The following is a 23,837-nucleotide window of genomic DNA, read 5'->3' on the forward strand; positions in this document are numbered from 1 at the left end:
GATATGAATGCCCGTTTTACCCATAAATGGGTATCCTTCTAGGCATCTGGAATTTCCTTTCAGATTTTGATTTGTGGTTTAGGGTCCCTCCTGAAAACAAATCCCCTTGAAGTTCATAAAAGCATGTGGGTTGCAATAGGATTGAGAGCTGGGAGAATTGTTTTTATTTCTACCCATAACGTGTCAAATTTATTGCACAGCTCTGTTTCTTGGGTCTTATTTTCCTTGTGAAATTGAATTTGAGTGTACCACAAAAGATGAGAATTGAAATTGAATTTGTGTTAATCTAATGAGGCCAAAAGCTTAAGGAAGTGGTATGTGTGCATAGTGTTGTGACAATGCTTCACTTCACCTCTGGTATATTTCACTAGTACTACAGACAACTCAGATTACTTGTAATACTTTTTTGGAAAGTACAGTAGTTATTGGCTTTCTTGCCGGGTGTTATATTGATACCACTTTCATGTCTATATGCTAAATATTAATCTAGAGCCAGTATTACACTAATAAGCTATAATGTGTTCATTAGTCAAATTTAGATTTGTTTTAACCTTTGGTCGCTTCATATTAAGCGTCTAGGTGGTATTGATCTTCTTGTCTAATTCTTGGTAAGAAAGCAACTACGCATATTTCCCAAAATGTTGAACTATCATAACAACTTTAATAACAATAAATAACAATGCTTCTTTGTGCCAGGATGTTGGATCATAACCCACTAAGCAGCTTGTCCAAGGACACTTTCATCGGGCTCCAGTCTCTCATATACCTGTAAGTTGCATTGCTTTTTGTTAAAAAATCTTCTGTTTTGGGGTGCCCTGGTAGCTCACCTGGTTGAGCGTGCGCCCCATGTATAAAGGATCAGTCCTTACCACAGGGTTCGATTCTCCCCCCTTTCCCGTCATCAGCTGTCCTGGCAAATATAGGCCTAAAATGCCCCAAAGGGTTAGGGTTAAAAATGATCTTTAAAAAAAAGAAAATCTTCTGTTTTAGTGTTGCCTGATTTCTAAACTCAAACTGATTTCAACAGTGTCTATGTTCTCTGAGATGAGAATATATTTAATTTGTGCATAGACAGTATATGTATTTAAAAAAATCTATATATATTTTGAAGAATGCCTACTCTCGCTCACCTGAAAGTACTCTATATACTGTAGGAAAATTAACATTTTGGTGAAACCACAAAGATGCATGTCAATTAGTTTTAAGATAGACTGTAGGTCAACTTACCAAAGTGAATATATTGTATGGAAATGTTGACATGTACTCCTTATTCATTCAGTTTTAAGGTATGAAGCATGCTGGAACCTTTTCTCAGTTTTCTTTAATCAATTTTCCACCAGATGAGATCATGCTTGTCAAATGTCTGCTTAGTTGTACTCATAGACTGTATAATATTAATGGACAGAGCATGTGTGACATCACCCGTCAGTTTGTGGAGATCTGCTATGAGTCGTTGAGTTTGCCGTTAGGGGCGCAGCCATCCTGTTTGCGGATTTGACGATTTTAGACGTGAGGGAGGAGCCCTTACACTCTGCGTTACGTTACACACTTTCACTGGCAATCACATCATAGCCACGCCCTAATACACCCCCTGCTTTATCGCCGATTTTAAAATCAACGAGACCATAATTCAAAAAATGAACATCATTCTGTGTTGCAGAAGACTTAAAACTAGCGATTGAGACCATAAACTCATTATGAAAATGTTTACTGATGTAATAAATCAAGTGAGAAGTGGGTCACTTTCTCATAGACTTCTACAGAAACCGACCTCCTTTTGCAACCGCATGTGTCGCCCCCTGCTGGGATTCAGATAGAATGCAGGTTTAAGGCACTTCAGCATTTGCAGCACTTCGCCGAACCGGATGCTTTGTCCATTAATATTATACAGTCTATGGTTGTACTCAGTGAATAAATTGTATTGTTAATTTTCACAACTCATTTCATGCTCAGTAATTTCTTTGTGATGAGGGTGGTCAAGTTCTGAGGGAGTCTTACAATGACAACGTTTGTTTTTAATCTCCATTTAGTTAAAAGACAGAATGAGAGGTTTTACTCCCTTAGCTACAAATCATATACTACTTGCATTTATTGGCAACCATTTTTCAAAGCAAAGGCTTTTAAAATGATTTCCTACCATCCAGGTGAACAATTCTGTTCATTTCAGTATTTGCAGAGACTTGAAAAATGACTTGTAAACTACCTGGGAAAGGGTAACCCATTACAGTAAACAATGTATTAGTTTAATCCATTATTGTTTGATAATGCAGTTGTGAGCACACATCATTTTCTTTTTTTAAGCTAATTCTTTGGGCAGTTTAGGCCTTTATTTTGACAGGACAGATGTAGACATGAAAGGGGAGAGAGAGGGGGAATGACATGCAGCAAAGGGCCGCAGGTCGGAGTCGAACCAGCGGCCGCTTCATCGAGGAGTCAACCTCTATATATGGGCGCGCGCTCTACCAACTGAGCTACATGGGCAAAAAACTAAAAACAAAACAAAACAAACAAACCTGGACTTTGCAAAAAAATGGCAATGCACGTTTGGTCAGTATTTACTTATTTTCAATAAAATGTTTACTGATCGGCTGCCAACTTTGAAGTCACCGATGTATCAAAGCAGTCCCTGCTCGGAAACCGCTTATCATGCCAAGATTACATTGTGACTTTGTCATGAAATGAAGTTGAAAAAATGTAATTAAACTGTAAAATTGTGATGGATCACTTAATCTTAAGCACATTTTAAGTATCTCAAATTTAAAATCAAGGGAACCCACTGGGAGGAAGAAAATCAAAAGCACAGTAAAAGTTTTGGAAATTGCAGTTAGTCATTCAACTACAGTAGGATATACGTTTTCTTTTCTTAGATACTGGATGCTGTAGGTACTTAAGTCAATAAATGTTGCTATTGTAATCACACTATTAGACATTCCTTTGCCGAACATGGTTTAATGACATTCATTTATTTATATTTGCAGCGTTCGTGTTTGAAGTTTATAGAATTGAACGATGGTCATTTGTGAATGACTGACATTTAATTTCCTGTTGTTCCTCATTAATCAATGCGTTTCAGTAGCAGTCTGTCTGATTTTGGTCATTTATCCTCATCAGTTGTTCTTTCTTTTTCAAAACATGTCACAGAAGTTTTGTTTCCAAGTATACAAGCTGTTGCAACAGTGCATCACCTCAGCTCAGGAAGTTTAATGTCTGCTTTGCATGTTTTCCTTCTCCGTCAGATCCATGGTGGGCACCTCGCTGCAGCAGCTTCCACACCCGAGCTTCTGTCAACACATGCCTGCCTTGGACTGGCTGTGAGTCTGCTCTGACAGTGTACTTGTGTGTGTGCAGGTGTGTAGTGCATGTGTGTGGTTCAGTAGATATCTGTGCTCAGACAGACGGATGTGTGTGTTTGTGCTTGTGTGCATACATAAGGTAAAAACAAATGGTAGACACAGGTGACGGTTTACCTTTTTTTTTTTTTTTTTGCTCGCAGAGATCTTGAGGGAAACCAGATTGAAACTCTCAACTACTCAATCTTGAAGACCTGCAGCAAGCTTGAAGTTCTGTGAGTACTCCACTTTAAAATGTAATAAAAGTCCAAGATGCTGGAAACACAATCAGTTTAAGGGATTTACAAGAGTAATAGGCCATGTTTCCATTCTATTTAGGTAGCTTGTGAAGTTTTCCAAGTTTCTCTAAGTAAATAGAATTTGATCAAGTAAATGGTGTGCTTACCCTGGGAAGCTTGGAGTTGTATCTCCTGAGTCCTAACGACTCAGGGGTGCATATCCACAATCTGGTTTTGATGTTCCTGTTTCATATTTACCACAAAGACAAAAATAGCACATTATGGACTTTTCTTACTTTTGATCAACTCTACTTTGCTGCATAATTGCTTACAGCCTCCAGAATTCTGGGAAGGGGTCTAGTCTGCCAGATTATCTGAAAACGCCTATGTGGGGGATCAGAGCCTTTAAAGTCACAGTTGGATTTTCATACTGAATTGCGTTCTAACATGGGATTGAAAAGAAGGCACTGACCTTACACAGCAGCCGGAGAAGGGTTGCATGGTTTGGTGTACTGGCAGCAGCCTTTCGCACTACAGCTGCAGAGTTGCTGCAAAGTTTGCTACGAATAAATGCCAGCTGGCTGTGAGTCTGCTTTGACGTTTTCAAGTCCCTCGAATGACAAAGGAACCACATTTTCAAACAATGCCTCAACACGACTGTACAAGCTTGTCACAATGAACATCATAGGAAAAGTCAGAATCTTAAAACTACAGCTACATTAAAGTCATCCCTCAGACGGAGTTAAAGGCATCCAGACTAGACCTGAGGCTGTCGATAGTGTTACAAGGAATAAAGAATTTGGCGTCATTGAACTGACATCATGCAAAGACATCCAGCACCGTCGGTTGTCGACACAACAAGGTAGAGGATGCACTCTCACTAGTTTTTATCTAAACTGTCAAACAGCTTTGTTACAGCATCAATGACTTTTAAATCTTTGCGAAGAATGCTTTCGCCACACTATAAATAAAGGGCACATATTTAATTTCTCTTGGGGAAAAAAAGGTCTTGGAGGAAGGATCCTAATCTGCTTTTAGTTTTTTTGCTGTCCACTGCTGTTTCCATTTTCATGAATGTACGAGCTGTGTGTGTTCCCGCCAGATTGAGCCTCTCTGTTTATGTCTTATTATGTTACATTACGTCATTTAGCTGACGCTTTTATCCAAAGCGACTTAAAATTGCTATATATATATCAGAGGTTGCACTCCTTTGGAGCAGCTAGGGGTTAAGTGTCTTGCTCGGGGACACATTGGTTGATGTATTGCAATGGGAATTGAAACCAGATCTCCCACACCAGAGATATGTGTCATATCCACTGCGCCATCACCACCCCCTGTTTCATGTTTCACCATGTTCAAACTTAAGAAGAATTTGTGATCATAATAGAATAGACAGAAAGTCAGCACTTTGCCTCAGAATGAGTATACAATTTGCAGCGTGTCAATCCAGCTTCACTTTTCTGTGTTGAGGTGTCATGTTGAATCTTGTCAGTCTCGTCAGTTTGACCCTGGGCTGTGAAGTAAAAGACCAGTGCTTGTTTGTCCCTTATTGGCACTGTTTAGATGGCCTTGAGCAAGGCATTTATCTGCCATATGCTCCAGTGTTGCTCTGGGCAGCATCTGGCTGTGAATTATTTGTATGCGCAAGCAAAGGATAAAAATGTTTTATAAACAATGCAGAAACCCTTTTTCCAGGGTTGTTTAAGTGAGCATTGAGTTGTTTTAACGGGAGGAGCATTGTGGGAATTGGTAGCCATATGTTCAGTTACTGCAACAGTGATATTGCATCTAGTCACTGCAAGGATCCACCACAGGGGATTGAAACACCACTTTCCACATAGTTTCTGACAGCAGCTCTGTCCTGTTCAGATTGCTGATGGACAACAAGATCAGAAGAGTTCCCGAAAACACCTTCCAGTCTCTGTGGAAACTAGCTGAACTGTGAGTACCATTCTGTTTGTATCTTTATCATTCCGTTCACATGAAATAATTCCGTTTGTATTAGCTGACATTAAATAGAGGTGGTTGGTCTGATCAATCACTGGGTTTCAGTGGACGTGGAGTCTGTCTGAGAATTTGAGAAAAAGTGTCTTATTGCTAAGATAACGGATTCTCTTTCTCGAATTTAATTATTTTACTCACCCACCCGCAGATCTTTATCAGCTTTACACATTTCTTTTGAAGCTGTAGTGTTTAGTTTCTGTCGCCCCCATGAGGAATTCTATGTAATGACAATAAAACTGTCAGTGCGTCCACATGATACAGCCTTCTGTGATCTCGCACCGCCCCCACCCCTCCCCCACGCAGTTGCTAGTAGCCAAGCAGGACACGGAGGATTAGAAAAACATGATGGACTCTTCAGAAGAGGTAATTATCATAGTATAAAGTTGTGGATTCTGAGCCCGTAAGTGATTTACAGATGGACAATTAAGGATTAATTTAATAATCAAATTAAATTAATAATCAAGACGTGAGATAACATCACAGAATTGCATACAATTTAAACACAATACATGGTTTACCATAAAACAAATTTGAAATGAAAATAAAATGATAAACAAGAAAAAAATCTGCAAGAATTAACATAAAAGTCACAAAAAAACCTGTGTTTAAGTGTCTTATAATGAAGCTAATGGATGGAGATTTAATTAAAGCAGTGGCAGAAACAAACCTACTGTGTTTAGCTGAGATTTATTTTGGTAAATGACGTTTTGATTATTCCCTGCAAAGCAAAATTTTGGAAAGAAATGCTCAAATAACTTTAATTGGTTAGTGTTCATTCATTTGATCCTCTGCTAGTAAAGAAAATAACTTTAGTTAAGTTCCTGTAAACATTAAATATGTGTGCTTTGTTCTATGCTATCCACTATCCATGTTTGGTAACGAATGAGTGAACTATGAATGTAAGTGAATCTGCATGTTTCCCATTTTGCTTTTGTCTTTATAATTACCATTTCCTTTAATTGTCTCTCTCTTTTACTGTGTTAAGGAATCTGTCCAGCAACAGGATCAGAGAGTTGCCAAAAAACACCTTTAAGAGCCTCTCCAAGTCCCTTCTTAAACTGTGAGTAATTGATAGTCTGGCTGCGAGTAAAGAGGATTATAGAAGGGGATTATGGTATATTAGGTGTACTAACACTTTGGGGATCTCTTGATTTAAGGTTGAATTCAGAGAACATGCCTTTATCTTACTGTTAATGCCTCCCAAAGGAAAGAAACTCAGACAATGAAAGCATCTGAACACCCACATAAGTGTTTTCTGTTATTCTGGATGATTAGACCTCTGCTCAGGTTGAAGGTGGGCCGGAGCTTTGATGGGAATTTGTTAGGTCACAAATCTCATCTACCAATAAGAATGATAAAGTCATTTGTCCTATAGGTGCAACAGAGCTAACAGGAGACTCAGGAAGATGTCAATCAGACTTAACACACCCACACAGTCCTGGGAAGAGTTCTAATCAGCCAGATTAACTGAATACACTGTGTCCGCGTTCAGAGCCTTTTAAAGGGAGTATTATGCAGAACAAAACATTTTTTGGTCTTGTGGTGGACCTTGATGATGATGATGATGATGATGGCTCATCATCATCAGTTTCCTGTAGACTTTATAGTGAGCCAGCATTCACAATACCAGAGGTGCATCTCACTTCCCTTAAATTGCATCCCTGGTTCCTCCACTTGCTTCCTTCCCTCGCATCTTAGTCAATCCCATCGAGGATGCACGGGAGAGACACAAGGAAATCATGGGAGGAGAGAGGAAACGAGGCAAAGTGTTAATAGAGGGATGAGACGTCCTTTCCTCTAAAGCGTCACGTCACTACGTCAGCTGTATGGGCGGAGTTAGAAACGGCTTTCAGTTGCAAGGCTTCCGGGAAGGCTGCTTTCATGTATCCTTACTCATAGCTCCTCGGAGCTCCCTCATCAATTCTCGCTCCTTTGGGCAGGAATTAGAGAGGGAGCTATCAAATAAGAGAAGTGAGATGCATCTCAGATCTCAGGAAATGGCAAACCTGCAGCCATTAATAATATTATTACATACCAATGCCCCAGAAACATTGCCAGGCTGTGCAGCAATTTTAGCATACTACCCACAGTCCAAATTGCAGGTCATGTGAGATACATTTTTAAGTACACCGCCATTACAATAGAAACAGCTGTAATACAATGAAGAAAAAGAACAGAACACCACACTCACTGACAAATTACTCTTTGTATTATCACAGTTTACGTCACAGCTACTGGGCAGAATACAAATTATAAATGGCTGTATTAGTATATTTGTGCCATTCATGTGTGCAGCGAGCCATCCAGCTCAGCCAGAAAAGGACTCTAATGCACATGTAGACCAAAAAAAGTCAGAAGCATATGGAACTTCTTTGGCATATATGCAAGGTGAGCCACTTTTACTGGAATAAATGGAAGCTGTCTTGGAACACGGTGTCTGTTCCTCTTAATACATTACATCCATGTTACTTACCCTTGTGCTTTTACTGCTATGACAAAATAATCTAAATCTGTCCACAAGAGCTGCTGCTTCACCTAATCAGTATGCTCACCTAAAATGACCATTTTGTATGCACACTCATACCTTTGACCTATTAAAACATCCCTGCAAAGATCGCTCATTAACATTTCTGTATATGTGTTCAGTAAAAAGATGTTGCTTGTGAACAGTTGCTTCTGTGGAAGGATGGGGCAGGACCAATGATCCTGTCAGAGTACTGACACTGAAATAATGCTAGTATAGAGTTAATGAGCTTTAAATTGTTTTAGTTAGTAGTGAACCTGAAGCAGTAGGAAACGTTCTGTGATATGAATGTCAGAAATGTGTTTAATAGACAGAGTAGTTAGACTGGTTTGCGATAAAAACTTTAAATTGAGTTTGAAATCAGTTTCACACAGTCTTTCATGCAGTTTCAGTAATTATGTGTCTGTGGGCTAAAGAGTAACTGATGCATAGAGTTATAAACTGTGCTACTTTCTGTTTCAGCCTGCTTTTAACATTTCACAAGATAACGAAATCAATCTGGCAAACTCCCCAAAGGACAATTTATTTTAGCATTGCTTCAATTGAACACATCCTTTAATGTGGTGTGGGATCTACAGCACAGAAAATAGATTATATATTAATTAAATGGTTCAAATCAGTCATCTCATGTTGCTTGACACACTTGACAGTGGTACTTTTAAAATACCCACACAGTGCACACATGCAGTAAAATTCACATCAGAATATATCCAAGCGATGATGGTGACATCTACACACACACACATACACACACACACACGCACGCACGCACGCACGCACGCACGCACGCACGCACGCACGCACGCACACACACACACACACACACACACACACACACACACTGTAATTTTAGTGTAAATGTACATTTTACTGTAATTCAGCCAGACATTACATTTCACCCAGGCAGGCTTTATTGAGTTTGTCATCATCTGTTCCTTGTTGCAGAAATATCTCCCACAATCCCCTCCTCCGCATTCACCCCAGCCACTTCCACCACCTGACACATCTTCAGTCTCTGTGAGTACACTCAAACACGCAAATTAACTTCTTGCTGAAGCCAGTTCGATGGTGAAATATGTTCTGTTTTCTATAGGGCACTGGAGGGGATAGAGATCCCAGACATTCAGACTAAGACATTTCTGCCTATGAATAACCTCTCCCACATGTACGTACAATCCTACACAAGTATCACAATCCTTACATAGGTCTGTCATCACTGAATAACCCAACATGATGTCTCTCCTCCATGTTTCATTGTTTGTCTAACTGTCTTTCTCCCTCATTTCTTCTGCTGTCGCCTTCTATTTGTATGTGCTCCTTTTTTCTGCCAGCTACTTTAAGAAGTTCCAGTATTGCTCCTATGCACCCCATGTCAGGTCCTGTAAGCCCAACACAGATGGCATCTCTTCCTTTGAGGACCTGCTGGCTAACGTAGTGCTGCGGGTGTCTGTCTGGGTCATGGCCTTCATTACTTGCTTCGGTAACCTCTTTGTTATCGGCATGAGGTCACTGATACGAGCAGAGAACAACCTGCATGCTGCCTGCATCAAAGTCCTCTGCTGTGAGTAACCACACCACTGTACTCTCAGGTATACTATGTGCACATACAGAACAGAAGAGTTGTTCATGGTGCTGTTCGCTAGTTGTGGGTGAACGTGGGTCCCCCCTGTTAAAAACTAACAAATTGCCTACATGAAATAATACTTGAATACTTAAATAAATGTAGCAACCGCCGAGTCAAGTAGCCTGGGTCCAGACCTCTGAGTCACTGCTCACATCTCTCAGCTGATGATGAGGTGAAAGTAAAATCACAGTTCATCTGTTGTATCAGGCCTTGAGGTATATACTTAGATAAAAAAGGGAAGACTGTTCAAGAGTTAGGTAAACTCTAGCCTTCAAAAGCTAACAGAGTAGCAGGGATCTAATGGAGTTTGTATGGCAATAACAGTGCTTTTGTCCATACTGGTGCAAGGCCAACCACATGTTTGTAATTAAAAACATATTGAAATCAGTTGTGAAATGAGACACCAGGTGGAGCAAGACTGCACCATTTGGAGCCTTTATGCTCCACATTTGTTATCCAGATCTTTTGATGCAGTGAATCCTTCGTTTTTGAAAGAAGAGTAAAATAAACTACAGAGGGCAAGATGTGGGTTAGATGTTTTATATATATTTTGATTATTATTATTTTTTTAAGTTGGAGTAACACCTTATGATAAAGATTGAGGGAGTGTAACGCCAAAACACAAATCTTAGAGTAAATGCAAATTGCAAAATCTTTAAGTTTGCTAGTTTTATTCCTTGTATGAAAGTCAATTACAAGGACCCTAAGTGAGATACATGTCCCTTTCTTTTTGAATATCTTGATAAGATTCCAAATAAAACATACTTACAAATTCTGTTTTAAAAAGGCTTAGAGTTGTTATCAAGATTAATTTCAAAATAACCAGCAATAAGAAGTCATATTCCAACAAATAATTACACAAAGCAAGGAGGGGTTGCTTCATAAATCAAAGGCAAGCACTTCAATAGACAGAACATTTTTAACATTGATGGGATTACCTCTCTCCCCCGTTGTGCACCATTTGTTTCCATCTCCTTTGTCTCAGTGTTGTATTCTCAGTCAGTTTTACTTGTATAACCATGTCACTCCTCTTTTTGCATTTTGTTCATCATCAGGCTTCACTCCCTTGTCTCTGCTCTCACCTTTATTACAGTATAGATCTTTTCAAAAAACACTGTAGCTTGAGCCATTAAATGACTCACCAATAACTCTAATAACTTAGTCTCTCACCCACCAACACACCTGCACACAGTGACAACCAGACATATGCATGTCCCATGCAAGTGATTACTCTTGGCTGCTTTTGAGTGTAGAAATAATGTTCTGTGGTATTTTAATGAAACATGTTGTGTCTGCCAGCAGCTGACAGATGGACTGAGAACTAACCCACACGGAGCACCACTCTCTGTAAATGGACTCATGTTTGTCACGATATGTCTGATCGTTCAGGTGCAGACTGCCTCATGGGTGTGTACCTGTTTTTCGTTGGAGTGTTTGATGTGAAATTCCGTGGGCAGTACAATCGTAACGCCCTGCTCTGGATGGAGAGCGTGGAGTGTCGGACTATTGGATTCCTGGCCATGCTTTCCTCAGAGGTAACGTAATCCAACACATTCTTACTTCCAACTTGGTTTAGTTAGCTATTTAGCTTTCTGCCAGAAAAGCCTTACGAAGTAAGGCGACGTGGTCTAAAGAGCGACAAAGTACAAAGTACAGAGGAGGTCACGGTTGATGAATTAAGTAAGGGTTAAGCACAGGACTTTACCCCAGGAGGGGTTTGAGTCCTGTGAGAAATGAAAAGTCAGTGTTGACTTACTATTTTTATACTTAGTTGACTTAATATTTTCAGTTTTCAGTCACAGTTTGGTTAGGTTTAGGCAACTAAACTACTTGGTGAGGTTTAGGAAAAGATTGTGGTTTGGGTTTAAATAGATCCTTTCACAACGTTAACCGCGTGTTAGAGAGACGAAAGCTCACTTCTCCCATGTTCCCTCCGTACGCAGACTTTGGCGCTCTTTATACCACATCCTCTCACAGGGTCGCGGTCAAGCAGATGCTCTGAGCATCTAATATTGCCGTGGATGTGTTTACATGGTTGGAAGTAAGTTGCAAGCTGAGTGTGTCTTATACAGATGCTAAATTGTGCCTTGTGCATCAGTATCAGACGCTGAGGGCCGCTGCCCATGCTGACATATTTGACCCCCGCTTACAACCACACACTGCAATACATATCCAAGATATATCTCTATTCTTTTTAAGCTGTCAATTACACACTCTTATTCTGCTGATAGTGCTTTTTTTTAACTGATACCATATCAGATCACATTTTATCAGCCCAGCATCCAGCTACTGTGTAGGCTCTGATTTTAGTTTGGCTGAGGGAGAATTTGATTATCATCCGTTTCTGCTGTATTTTATGCATACAGGGAGTGACACTGATATGCTGAATTTAACTCTTTACATACCACTATTTATTTTCATAAAAACTTTTTTTTTTCTGACTGACACTAGGAATGCATCAATCCAACTTTTCTCTTCAGATTGTAGCAATGTGACAACTAGGGCAGGGCGGATAAAATCAAATACCTCGATATTTTTGAGCAAATACCTCGATATCGATACTGCAGCGATATTGTAGTGTTGACTATTAGTGCTTTCGCAAAATATTTACACAATGAGATTTTTGATAAATAATCGTCAGTAATGTGGATATAATGACTAAAGGCAAATAATAGAACAGTTACAACAGTCTGGTAAGTTCAGAAAATGACATCACTTTAAAACCAGGAAAAGACAACACTTGCCATATTACGATATCTAAAACCTAAGACGAAATCTAGTCTCATATCACAATATCGATATAATAACGATATATTGCCCAGCTCTAGTGAAAACAAAAGCAAACATAGATGTAAAAAGTGCACGGTTTAAAATATAAAAAACAGTATTACTAATGTTTTATGTGAAAGGACTTTTGTGAGAAAACTCCGAAGGGCACATTTTAATGTGGATTAATCACGTGTGGCCAACACCTAATCACATCGATGCATCCTTAACTGACCTCTGATGTCATGTGCATATTTTTGAAGATATCTGTGTACAAACAACAGTGGACTACTTTATTGATAAATTAAGTATTCTACTGAGCAGTGATTAATGAACCGTACCAATGGTCAATTTTATATTGACTATAAATCATGTATACTTTAAATTACTGCAAAATAAAAAAATATATATAATATATAAGTTGTTGTACAAATAGAGAAGACAAGCCGAAAACAGCAAACATGAAGGTTGCGTTAAGGTGATTTGTGCAATTAAGAGATTGCTTTTAGTTAGTAGCTGATTGTCAAGTCTGAATTGGCCTTAACAAAACCACTTGAATGCACCAACAAGGAGTTTTTAAATATTCCCTGGCTTGACAGCACTGGCACACATTTCAAATCTGTGACAAAAAAAACAAGGAAATGTTACTAGATAATTTATCTGAAGCACGTTTCAAGCCTCTGCATTCTTCTATCATTAGTTTAAAGGTCCCATGACATGGTGCTCTTTGGATGCTTTTATATAGACCTTAGTGGTCCCCTAATACTGTATCTGAAGTCTCTTTCCCGAAATTCAGCCTTGGTGCAAAAAAAAGGGGAGGTAACCTTTCCCCTTATGACGTCATAAGGAGCAAGATTCCAGATTGGCCCATCTGAGCTTTCATTTTCTCAAAGGCAGAGCAGGATACCCAGGGCTCGGTTTACACCTATCGACATTTCAAGCCACTGGGGGACCATAGGCAGGCTGGGGGAATGTATATTAATGTTAATGTGATGTAAAAAAGTTTATGGTATGCTTTGGAAAATGGTCGGCAGAATTGTTATTGCAAGTAGTTAAAACATGTTCCTTTAAGATTCATTGAGTGTTTTCCCTCAGGTGTCTGTTCTCCTCCTGACCTACCTGACTCTGGAAAAGTTTCTAGTTATTGTCTTCCCCTTCAGCAATCTGCGCCCAGGCAAACTTCAAACTGTGGTGAGCTACTTTGTATTACTAATACAGAAATGCGGGGAAAATAAGTGGGTGCTGATCCCATTAATTGAATTGGATCCTTTTTGTGCTGTTTTAAAAGGCAGTTTATTGCTCACTTCAGTTGTTTGGTGTGTAAACCTCATTATGTGGATTTGCTGTCTCGTAGTAGTTTTTCTTTGAAAAGATTGAGCTATTATTGTGAGCTATTAAGTGTTCTGCTGAGCGCTCAGCCGGTGCACTTTAGTGTGAAGCATTTTGTGGCCTTTGCTGTAGCTACGTTTAGAAATAAACAAATGATGTACTGCTGATCCTAGTTACAGCAAGGTAAAGGCAGGGAATCTGTTTAATGTGTTGAGGTGCAGCATGTCAGCTTTGGGTCACGGAGAGCCAGCTTTATATGTAGATGACTGCACCTTGTGTGTGTGCATGGGTGTGTGTGTGTGTGTGTGTGTGTGTGTGTGTGTGTGTGTGTGTGTGTGTATACCTAATTCTTTATCAAGATTAAAGAAGATTCTTATCAAAACACACAAAGTGTTATTATTTACCCTTTTACCCTTCATGAAGGAAATAAAACTGAGTACTTTTTGATTCACTTTAGTTAAGCTCAACTTTTTCAAATGCTGTGTTGAAAAACGTAATGACCACATAAAGATTACAAATTAAGAATATAATATTTTAACACAGATAATAAGCGTTAAACAGCTGTTATTTATGCATCACAATCACTGCCTCATTTACAGCTGTGTGGCTTTCGGCTGTCATATCATATAACACTTCACACTATTACTCTGCTGATATACTTGTGCCAAATCTGTTGCTGCCACAGCTTCCTCCACCACCTCAATCTCCTTTTTATGTGCTATATTTTGTTATTGTTGATTTAACTCAAATCTGATGTTCTTGTTTGGAATGGGGGATTGTTTAAGAGCTCCCTCAAAGAGCAGAGCATTTTCAGCCAATTCTGACAGTATAACCATCTGCTAATAATGCTCCTTCATCCTTGATGTAAGTCTGACTGAAAGCGGGTGCTCTGTGAGAAAGCTCTGCCACATCCTGTTTTCTTTCTCAGAGAGTCTAGAAGAAGGTAGCGCCTGAAACGACTTTTTAGTCAACAGGAGACAACTAGACTGAACTAAATGTTTTGGAGCTGTAGTTAATTAAATGACAGTGAATGTGGAAATCAAATGAGTCATCAGTTTGCTTAAATCCTTTTTCATTGTGGGCTTTGTAGAGCACTCTGTCAGAAATCCTAACACCATGTTTGTCGTCCCGCTACAAGGTGGCCCTGGCCTCCATCTGGGTACTGGGGTTCATTATTGCTGCTGTGCCCCTGATGAATGAGGACGTGTTTGGAAACTACTACGGACGTAATGGGGTCTGCTTTCCCCTGCACTCTGACAGGCAAGAAAAACCTACAGCAAAAGGATATTCAACAGGGATTTTTCTGGGTAAATTGAAGAAAGACACTCACTTTCACTTAAGCTCATTTTACAGTGATACAGCTTTTTTGTGTTTGTTGTTTTGCACTTGAGGGTACCTCCAAATGTAGTGGTTCAATTTAAGAGAAGGATGCTTCTTTCACCAAAGATGAAAAAAACACTGGGCTATTACATTGCAAACACCATGGCTCCATCAACAATGCATGATTAGTCTAAGTCTTTATAACTCAATGTTCTCACTAAGGACCAGTGGAAGTCTGGCGACGGTGATGAATGAATTACACAGGATATTCTCTCTGAAAGGGTGCCAGCATTTACATCACTAGGCTGTTTTCTGTGTGTGTGTGTGTGTGTGTGTGTGTGTGTGTGTGTGTGTGTGTGTGTGTGTGTGTGTGTGTGTGTGTGTGTGTGTGTGTGTGTGTGTGTGCAAAGTAGGTTTACTCAAGTCAGTACATTTTTTAGGCTCTTCTACTTCACTTCATTATTTCAGTTTCATGCTGTTTTCAGATGTTTGAGTTGTTAGCAATTCACCAAAGAGACATTTCCCCTCTTAAATTTCTTGATGATTTTTATTTATAATTGTTTGAGGCACAAAAGAGGTATCCATTACGTCACAAAATAAGATAAGATTAGAAAAAAGTCCCAAAAAAAAGAAATACAAATTTGTGAAGCTGAACTTTTGTTTCTTCTCCTTTGATGAAACAATTATCCCATGACCCCTCAGATTTATCTTGTGACCCTTTGCAGGGGGCTCAACCCTTGTTGGAAACCACTGGACTAAACTATCTAACTGTATAGTAATCAAAACTGACTCGGCCTTGATTGCTACAACATCAAAATGTTGCGCACTCATTGACTCATCAGTATTAACGATTTAATACTGTCATATATAATAACATATCAGTCACAGGGGTCTTTTCCCTGCAGAATAAGTACGTACTACTTTTAAGTATATTTTGTGATAATACTAGTAGTTTTAATTAGGCAGGATTTTGAATGCAGTATATTAAGCCTACTTTTAATGATTTTTACATTAATGTATCTGTACTTTTATTTAAGGAAAGGATCTGAATACTTATTCCCCCACTGCATTTATGTGTGTGTATTCTTTAGGTCTAAACCTGATGGCGTTCCTGGTGATCGCCTTCTCCTACTCCAGCATGTTCTACTCCATCTATAAAACCGGCATCAATGCCACAGACTTGAGGAGCAGACTGCACAGAGACGTGGCTGTGGCCAACAGATTCTTCTTCATAGTGTTCTCTGATGCCCTCTGCTGGATTCCCATATTTTTGGTGAAAGTCCTCTCACTATTGGAGGTGGAAATACCTGGTAAGAAATTAAACTGTGTTTAGGATTATTTACATTACTTTAACATCTTTATGAATCACTAGATCACCCTGCTACACATCAGTGTTCTACTGTTTGAGCCCTTTAATAATGGAATAGCCAATAGAAAGTGTCCACAGGCACGTATTGCTTAAAAATGTGGACAACTTTGCTCTTGTTCACTTTTAGGCACCATCTCCAGCTGGGTAGTCATCTTCATCCTTCCCATCAACAGCGCCTTGAACCCCATCCTGTACACCTTGACCACCAGCTTCTTCAGAGAGCAGGTGGAAGTCTTACTCTGTCGTTGGCAAAGAAGACACATCTTGAAAAAAGACCGCAAAAGCCTCACCTCCTCTACAATCTTCATGGACACGTCACGGCCTCCTTGCTACCAGCCACCAGCCTACATCCAGTCACTTACCGGCGCAGATCCCCGCTACGCCTAAGGGAGGCAGGAACTTTCCTTGCACTTTGTAAACTACTCGTCGAGGGTCTGTTGCTGGTTATATCTTGAGGCTCCCACATGACAGTAGCACTGTTTTAATGAGACTGGCTTTCCAGTGGAATAATATTAACAATCACTAAGCTGTCTCGCCAGGCTCTAAGGTGCTCCACATTCTAAAAATGACAATTAGACATGAGAAGCTAGGGATTAAACCAGCAACTTTACAATTAAACGATGACCTTCTGTACCACTTCAACTACAGTTGCCCCGATGCTTGCCTGCTTATGTGGCCATACAGTAAAGTGAAGACAGGAATAACGATGGATGAAAGGATAAATACCAGCATGTACTGTACATCTCACTGCCACCCAGAGGACAATCAGAGTGGACTTAAAATGTCTTAAAAATCAAGCAAGAAAAGTGCCTATAGTACTTGTAGGATACATAATGTCCCACATACATTTAGTGCCCCCTTTAGTCAGATTATGGATATGGATGTGTAGCAGGAGAGAGAGCTAGGAGACGAGCAGCCAAATATATCTTCTATCTCACAGCCACTTTTCTCTGGAGTGACTTATGGATGAAGCTGATTGAGTCACAGTTGTGACACTCATCAGATGCTGAGCTGAGAAACAGGTTCAAGGATAAATGGTTTTTGTCAAAAAGTGGAATTATCGTACTGGGATTATACAAATGAAACTGAAAATCAGCATGTATTTGTTTTCATTTAATGTCCACAAAAACTAATCCATTTGAATGTAGAGGAAAAAGAAAAAATCCAAGGCACTCTTCTTCAAAATTACTTAAAAAGCCTTTATTTTACTGGCTATTTCATGATAGAAAATTGAAAAGACATTGGGAGAAGCAACCCACGCGTAGCGGCACTGACAGCCTTCAGCCAAGAAGGCTCTCAGTGCCGCTCCCGCCCAAAGAGCACCTTCAAGCATTTGATTGAACTTCCTGAGCAACATGGACTTTTTTGTCTTTCCAAAAAACTAATCCATGTTTGAAATTGAAATGCCAAAATCCCATTGAAATGCAAAGTCCATTTTACATGCAATTTGAATATCTTCTATGAAACAATTACAATTAATAACTAAAAGTTAATTATGCTGTCCAAATAATCCATGACATTTATTATGCTCTCTGCTTCCTCCCTCTGTATTTCTGCTCTCCATGTTTGCTTTTGTTGTCTTCTTTTCGCTTTCTGGTAATTTCTCTTGCTCCATCAGTTGTTGAGTTTACTAGCCTGATTAGCTTTCCTGAATTATATTTCGCTCCATAATACTTTTCTAGAGCCGCCTCGACACAGAAATGTAGAAACTGCAAAGGAAGGAGTGAATTTCAAGGTAAAAATGTTATTGTCAATGTGAATTGTATTGAATTACGGTAGGTTAGGATTATAATAAATGTACAAGGCACTTAAAATATGAGAGAAACCAGTCAATGGGAGAAAAACATGAGAAAGAGACTGAACCATCAGTTATGTGTAGCAGTAGCAGCTTTCTTCCTGTTCCCCACTAACTGTAAACTGATACCCATTTCTGCCATATTTTGTAATGTTATTCTGATATAATGGGTGTAATCTTAATATTTCATTACTTGTTTGTTACGTGCCATTTTGTAAAGTCCATCTGCATGTGCAGTATGTGCTCTGACTATTTATGAACCTAAACCAATATGCTGCAGCATCTTGATACCATGAAAATCATACTTTTATTGTACAGACCTCCTGATTGCGTGATTGACCGGGACTGGGTGAAAATGTTTGGTTAAAGCATGCAACGTATACCTTTAAATCACTAATGAAGAAACGTCTAATTCTGTTTTGTTGTCATTGCTTTTATTAATACCTCTGTATACTGATATATAATATGCCTTTGTTTTTGCTGCTTTTTAACAGTTGCTTTGATTCAATGACAAATCAGCAACCAGATAATAGTGAAAGCGCAACAAGACGAGGAAAGTTATACATGTGTGTGATTTATAACGGACTATCATTTCCTATTATGCTGTGCAGGTGTGCATATGTTTGTTTTTGTTGTATAATATTTGGTACAGGAGACTTGTCTTCTCAGTGTATGTTCTGTATAGCATTGTGTTGGTTGGTGTCAGGTTAGTGATTTGTCTTTATTGGTTTCCACAAACAGATCTGACAATAAAAATAAATAAATATAAAAAGAACAAAATTGAAGTACATTTAAACATTTTGCCCTTTTGTGTGAGCAATAAGCTATCAATTAGGCTACATGTAACCTAAAAGGAATGCAGCAAAAACGGAACAAGCTGACTTATAAAACACCGGCACACACACACAGTTAGAAATAAGTTGTGATGAGTAAGCAATTCTGAAAATTATAAAGCTCTAAAAGTACCTATTAAAGAGCTAAAGCAGTGAGCCACCTTCCTGTTTCTTTATCTGTTTTGCTGAAAAGCTAAAACATAGAGTTTTCTATTCATATTTCACTCTGAATGGACATCTGCTACTGTTGAGGACAGTGATATTTTGGTAGGTTGTCATTTTATTCCAGATAAAACTTATCATTTTGTTATCATTCAACAGTATATTTCCCATGAGCTACCAAAACTTAATTAGAGCTGTTAGTTGTTCAACATAAGCAAATTATATAGTTTCCATTGTTCCATATGACTGTATATTATAGGCCGATTGATTATGACATTGTTTTTTAATCAAGGAACATCAGTAGCATACTTTTAACAAATTGGTTTGATACATTTGAAAAATTTGAAATATAGGCTAAAGAATTGATAGAAGTCATATAAAAATAGCATATATTAGTATAAATGCTGCCGTACACACCAAGTAAGAGATTAGTCTCGCGTTGCTAGACCTTACTCCACAGCGCTGCAAAGTAAGGTCTGGCTTCTCCACACATACATTCCAAGACAGGAGAAAGAAACGCTCTGTTTGCATTTCTTTAAACCAGGGATCTTCAACAGGGGGTCCGGGACCCCTAGGGGTCCTCAGAGTCATTGCAGGGGGGCCTCCAAATTATTGTTAATTTTTGATCGTTTTTTAAAAAAAATTAAAAAGTCTTAACATGATTCCAACATATTATTAGCTAATATAAATCCCCACTGATGATAGGTTTACTGGCCCATAGGTAAGGTAGTCACTAAGGTAGCACAGATACAGTTCATCCCAAAGGATTGACTGTTCCACATCATGATTTATAAAATAATTTATAAAATCATGCCGACAATTATTAGGCTATTTGAATAGCTTGAATAGCTTAGTATTCTATGCAGAAAAATGTATAAAGGCTTTAGGCTGCTCTAAAAGTTATTGTAGGCCCAGTTTAATATACTTATTCCGCTGTGTGCATTTTGTCCTTAACAAATCCCTTGCCAATCGGTCCCAAAACGTTCCAGTTAGATAGTCAATGCCATAAACGTATTGTTAGTAAATCTTTACAATCATTCCCCGAACAAACCAAGCAGGCCTGCCTTATTGCACAATCCAAAATGTCTTCAAAACTTGCCTTTTTCAGCATGTAGCTTGCTACTGTAGCTCGGAATGTCTGTTGTTTCCTGAAGGGAAAGGAGTTAAAGAATGGTAACAAAAAGAAAGCGGAAGGTGAGGGACATCCTGCGGAACATCCGAGGAAATGAATCCAGACTAGTAAAAGATAAACAGTATAAAAAATAATATCTGGTATTCGTTTAAAAAAATAAAAGTGCTCACCTTGTGAAATAAAGTGTTGATTTGGATGTGTGAATAGTAGGCTATTTAGTGATATTTCAAATAAAAAAAAACATAAACACAAATTCATGCTTAAGAGATACTGACTATCGTCATTTGTTCGTGCAGCTGCCTTGGTTCACTGTAGTCATACCACAAGATGGCTTTTCAATTTTTTTCTACGGACCTTTCATCGCTTGATTTGACCGCACCTGTGGCGCTCAGCATCCTTCCGTGGCAGGTGTCCTGCCCTTGGACGAAGTTGCACCCCTAGTGACATGTTGATAGACATAGATACCAACCAATAGGAAACGTCCCTTGCCTCAGTTTTCAGAACCTCGGCATGTGATTGGTTGCTAAGGGCGGTGCCCTGTCATCCCGAGCAGTAGTGCTGTCAGCCGGGGCGGCACGACTCCCGGAGGAGAGAGACGAGACGGATTGATGAAAACAAGCCACAAAACAAATCACATAAACAAAGAATCCGTGCCAGGAAATGATCCTGTAGTCGCCAAGGTTGACGCAGAAAAGGTACGGTTCAGTTAAATGTCTCATTAGTGCTGTGTCTGGTGGTGTTTAATGGTGCTGTGTTGACTACAAAGACACCGAGCAATGTCTTGATATTACGATATAAGTAACGTTACCATAGGGGCTTGTACTAGCCTGTTGGCTACCGAGCTAGCTACAGGCATAGCTGGTTATAGTGGTCGACACCCATTAGCAAATATAAAATAAAACGTGATTAACCTAAACACGCTTCCACGTTTCCTTGGTAGCACAACAATGCTGCGTTGCTTTGTGAGGCAGATTAGCTAAGCAACAGCGACGGCGATTAAATACACACTTCGTGATGGCGGTGAAAGAAAATATGCTACACTGCATGTTAGCTACTAGCTAGGTAGCTTACATTAATGATATACCAGCCAGGTCACCATTGCTAGTCGCTAACGAATACAGTTTGGGGGAACACAATACACAATATAGCTATTACATTTCGTAGTGTAACGGTAACGTAACTAAAGACATGACTGTCTGATACCATGCCTGAGCCTTTGGACCACTCACTGATGTTTTTCCTCATTGTAGAGATGATTACATAGATTATATACATTATGGGTTGTAGATTGAAACACAGCCTTCAAATTGGTCATGGTTCAGTGGCGTGCATCATCCTGCATGAGAAACTGTGCAGTGCACTTTATTATTCTGCTGCTGAGATGACCAGGAGTCAGCTTGAATATTTTGTGAGAGAAAGCCAGTGTCACAGCATGTATTATTTACATACAGTCATATATATATATATATATATAAGATACAGCCAGATAGTAGACACTACCACTTCTTCATTTCTTGTTATCTGGCAAAACTAAATCATACATTGATTTATATGTATATTTTGTGTATTGTACTGTGATGAATACCCACGCTCTTTTTGGTTGTGAAGTTAATTAGTAGTTCACTAACAAAACCACACCATTGTTCAGTATAAAAGTAGTTTAATTTGTAACGGTCATGTTCGGTGGGACGATTAGGGTCGAGGAAAGAGATTTAAAAAAAAAGAAAGAAAGGGGGTCGAGGAGAGGGATGGAAAGGACTGAGGAGAGGGTTGAAAAAGGGGGCCGGCCAGGGAATTGAACGGGGTCGAACAGGGTCGTGTGTGGCTTGAACGTCTGGGAACCCGGGTGTCGAGACTCAGGATGGGGGTACGCCTCGATGAGCTTCTGGCTTCATCATCACCGGTGGTCCAGGATCTTCTTGTTGTAAGGCAATGGTGTTAACTGCTGAGCTGCCGTGGTGCCCTATAAGGGGAGAGAGGAGTAGAAAAGGGTTTGGGGGGGAGAGTTGTGAGTACCGAAACGAACCGGAGAGAGAGGGTTAGACATATATAGGACTGGACAAGTGATTGTATAAGTGAGTCACAGGTGGGTCAACTAGTGAGACGCAGGCGATTTAAATTAGTGGGAGAGAGAAGTGTGGTCTTGTTCCTGAACCTGTTATAATATCTCCATGTATCAGGATGATCATACTTGTCCCCCTGCCTAATTCTCTTCTGTTCGTGCTCCTATTTTAATCCCGTTCCTCACTCTCCCTCCCCTCCTTCCTCAATCATTACCCTCTCCATCTCTCCAGCTGTTTGGCACAGCAAGTCGGCAACGGCGACCCAGTTATCTCCATTGTTCTGTGTCTGGACTACAAGTAACCCACACAGACAGCATGTCATGTGTGTCACAGCGCTGTGCTTCTGTGACGTTTCCACCAGTCCTACATATCTGTCCTTAATTTACAAAACCTATCTCGGGGTTATGGAATATCTCTCCTCTTCGCCTATTTTTTCCTCATCTTCATTCTTATCTAGCGGCCACTTTGGACAAAAGCGGTTGTGTTTTTGCCACACAGTTTTTACACTGCTGTCGTAAAGGTCTTTTCTTTATGGTGCTGTATTGACCACTGTATTACTGAGTTAGCATTACCAGGAGATCATATAGTTGCGATGAATGTTTTGCTCAGACAGAAAAATCATTCATTTACAATAAGATAATACGTTACTGTTGCATCGTTGCATTTCAAGTGTTACATACGGTAACTTACCCTTCTTTAGATGTATCGTGAGCTAAACCGGGTGACGTTATCACTGTCACTATGTCACAAGCCAAAGCATTTAGAGTTTGTTGTAGCAACCAACGTAATAATAACTTAGATTAATATAGCACATTTCATGAATCCCAAGGACTTTTTACACAAGTACAGGGGGACAAGGGAAAGGAAAATAGTAGGCCAACACAAACACAGACTGACAATAAATAAAAAACGGGTGCTAAATGGAAGGGGGATGTAATTTAATTTTGGCTACTGACGTACAACCACATTGCACATTGTAACGTTATTTTATGAATGAAATAGACATATTACATACCTGAGGGCTAATTTGGGGTCGGTTTTGAATAATTTAAAATCCCGTAATTGTCTCCATCTGTTGAAAGCCCGACTGAGAATGACTCGGTTTTGCCCGTCGTCTGTCCGTCTTTCCCTTTTAGCTTTTAGTTGTTCTTTATTTAATTTCCTTTTTTTCTGTGATGGCCCTGCCCCAGCATCAGCCATAACTACAACAGATAACTTCTAAAATAAAATAAAAATACAATTAGGCCTATATAAAGAAATCTCCTGCTACCTTTTACCTGGCTGCATAGGCTTTTCCGGAGTTACAAAGAAATCTGTGACCCGTCAGAATGATATGATCATTAGATGA

At 39.4% G+C, this 23,837-nt stretch overlaps 2 protein-coding genes across 2 annotated transcripts in view; both read left to right on the plus strand.

Annotated features, from left to right (window-relative positions):
* The window catches only part of rxfp2a (relaxin family peptide receptor 2a), a 29,771-nt gene extending 10,724 nt beyond the window's left edge, over nt 1-19,047 (plus strand). Inside the window, exons 8-20 of the mRNA XM_078266718.1 lie at nt 697-768; nt 3,237-3,311; nt 3,494-3,565; nt 5,438-5,509; nt 6,558-6,632; nt 9,042-9,113; nt 9,190-9,261; nt 9,428-9,657; nt 11,110-11,255; nt 13,582-13,677; nt 14,954-15,122; nt 16,227-16,445; nt 16,632-19,047. Of these exons, the coding sequence (XP_078122844.1) occupies nt 697-768; nt 3,237-3,311; nt 3,494-3,565; nt 5,438-5,509; nt 6,558-6,632; nt 9,042-9,113; nt 9,190-9,261; nt 9,428-9,657; nt 11,110-11,255; nt 13,582-13,677; nt 14,954-15,122; nt 16,227-16,445; nt 16,632-16,891 (1,630 nt within the window). The 3' untranslated portion in view covers nt 16,892-19,047. The remainder of the gene's footprint in view (nt 1-696; nt 769-3,236; nt 3,312-3,493; nt 3,566-5,437; nt 5,510-6,557; nt 6,633-9,041; nt 9,114-9,189; nt 9,262-9,427; nt 9,658-11,109; nt 11,256-13,581; nt 13,678-14,953; nt 15,123-16,226; nt 16,446-16,631) is intronic.
* Nucleotides 19,048-21,024: 1,977 nt separating this feature from the next.
* Nucleotides 21,025-23,837, plus strand: part of fryb (furry homolog b (Drosophila)) — an 80,878-nt gene continuing 78,065 nt past the window's right edge. The window contains exon 1 of the mRNA XM_078266245.1: nt 21,025-21,121. The gene's annotated coding sequence lies outside the window, so the exon portion shown is untranslated. The remainder of the gene's footprint in view (nt 21,122-23,837) is intronic.

This window comes from Sander vitreus, chromosome 13 (assembly GCF_031162955.1).
Source record: "Sander vitreus isolate 19-12246 chromosome 13, sanVit1, whole genome shotgun sequence".
NCBI lineage: Eukaryota > Metazoa > Chordata > Actinopteri > Perciformes > Percidae > Sander > Sander vitreus.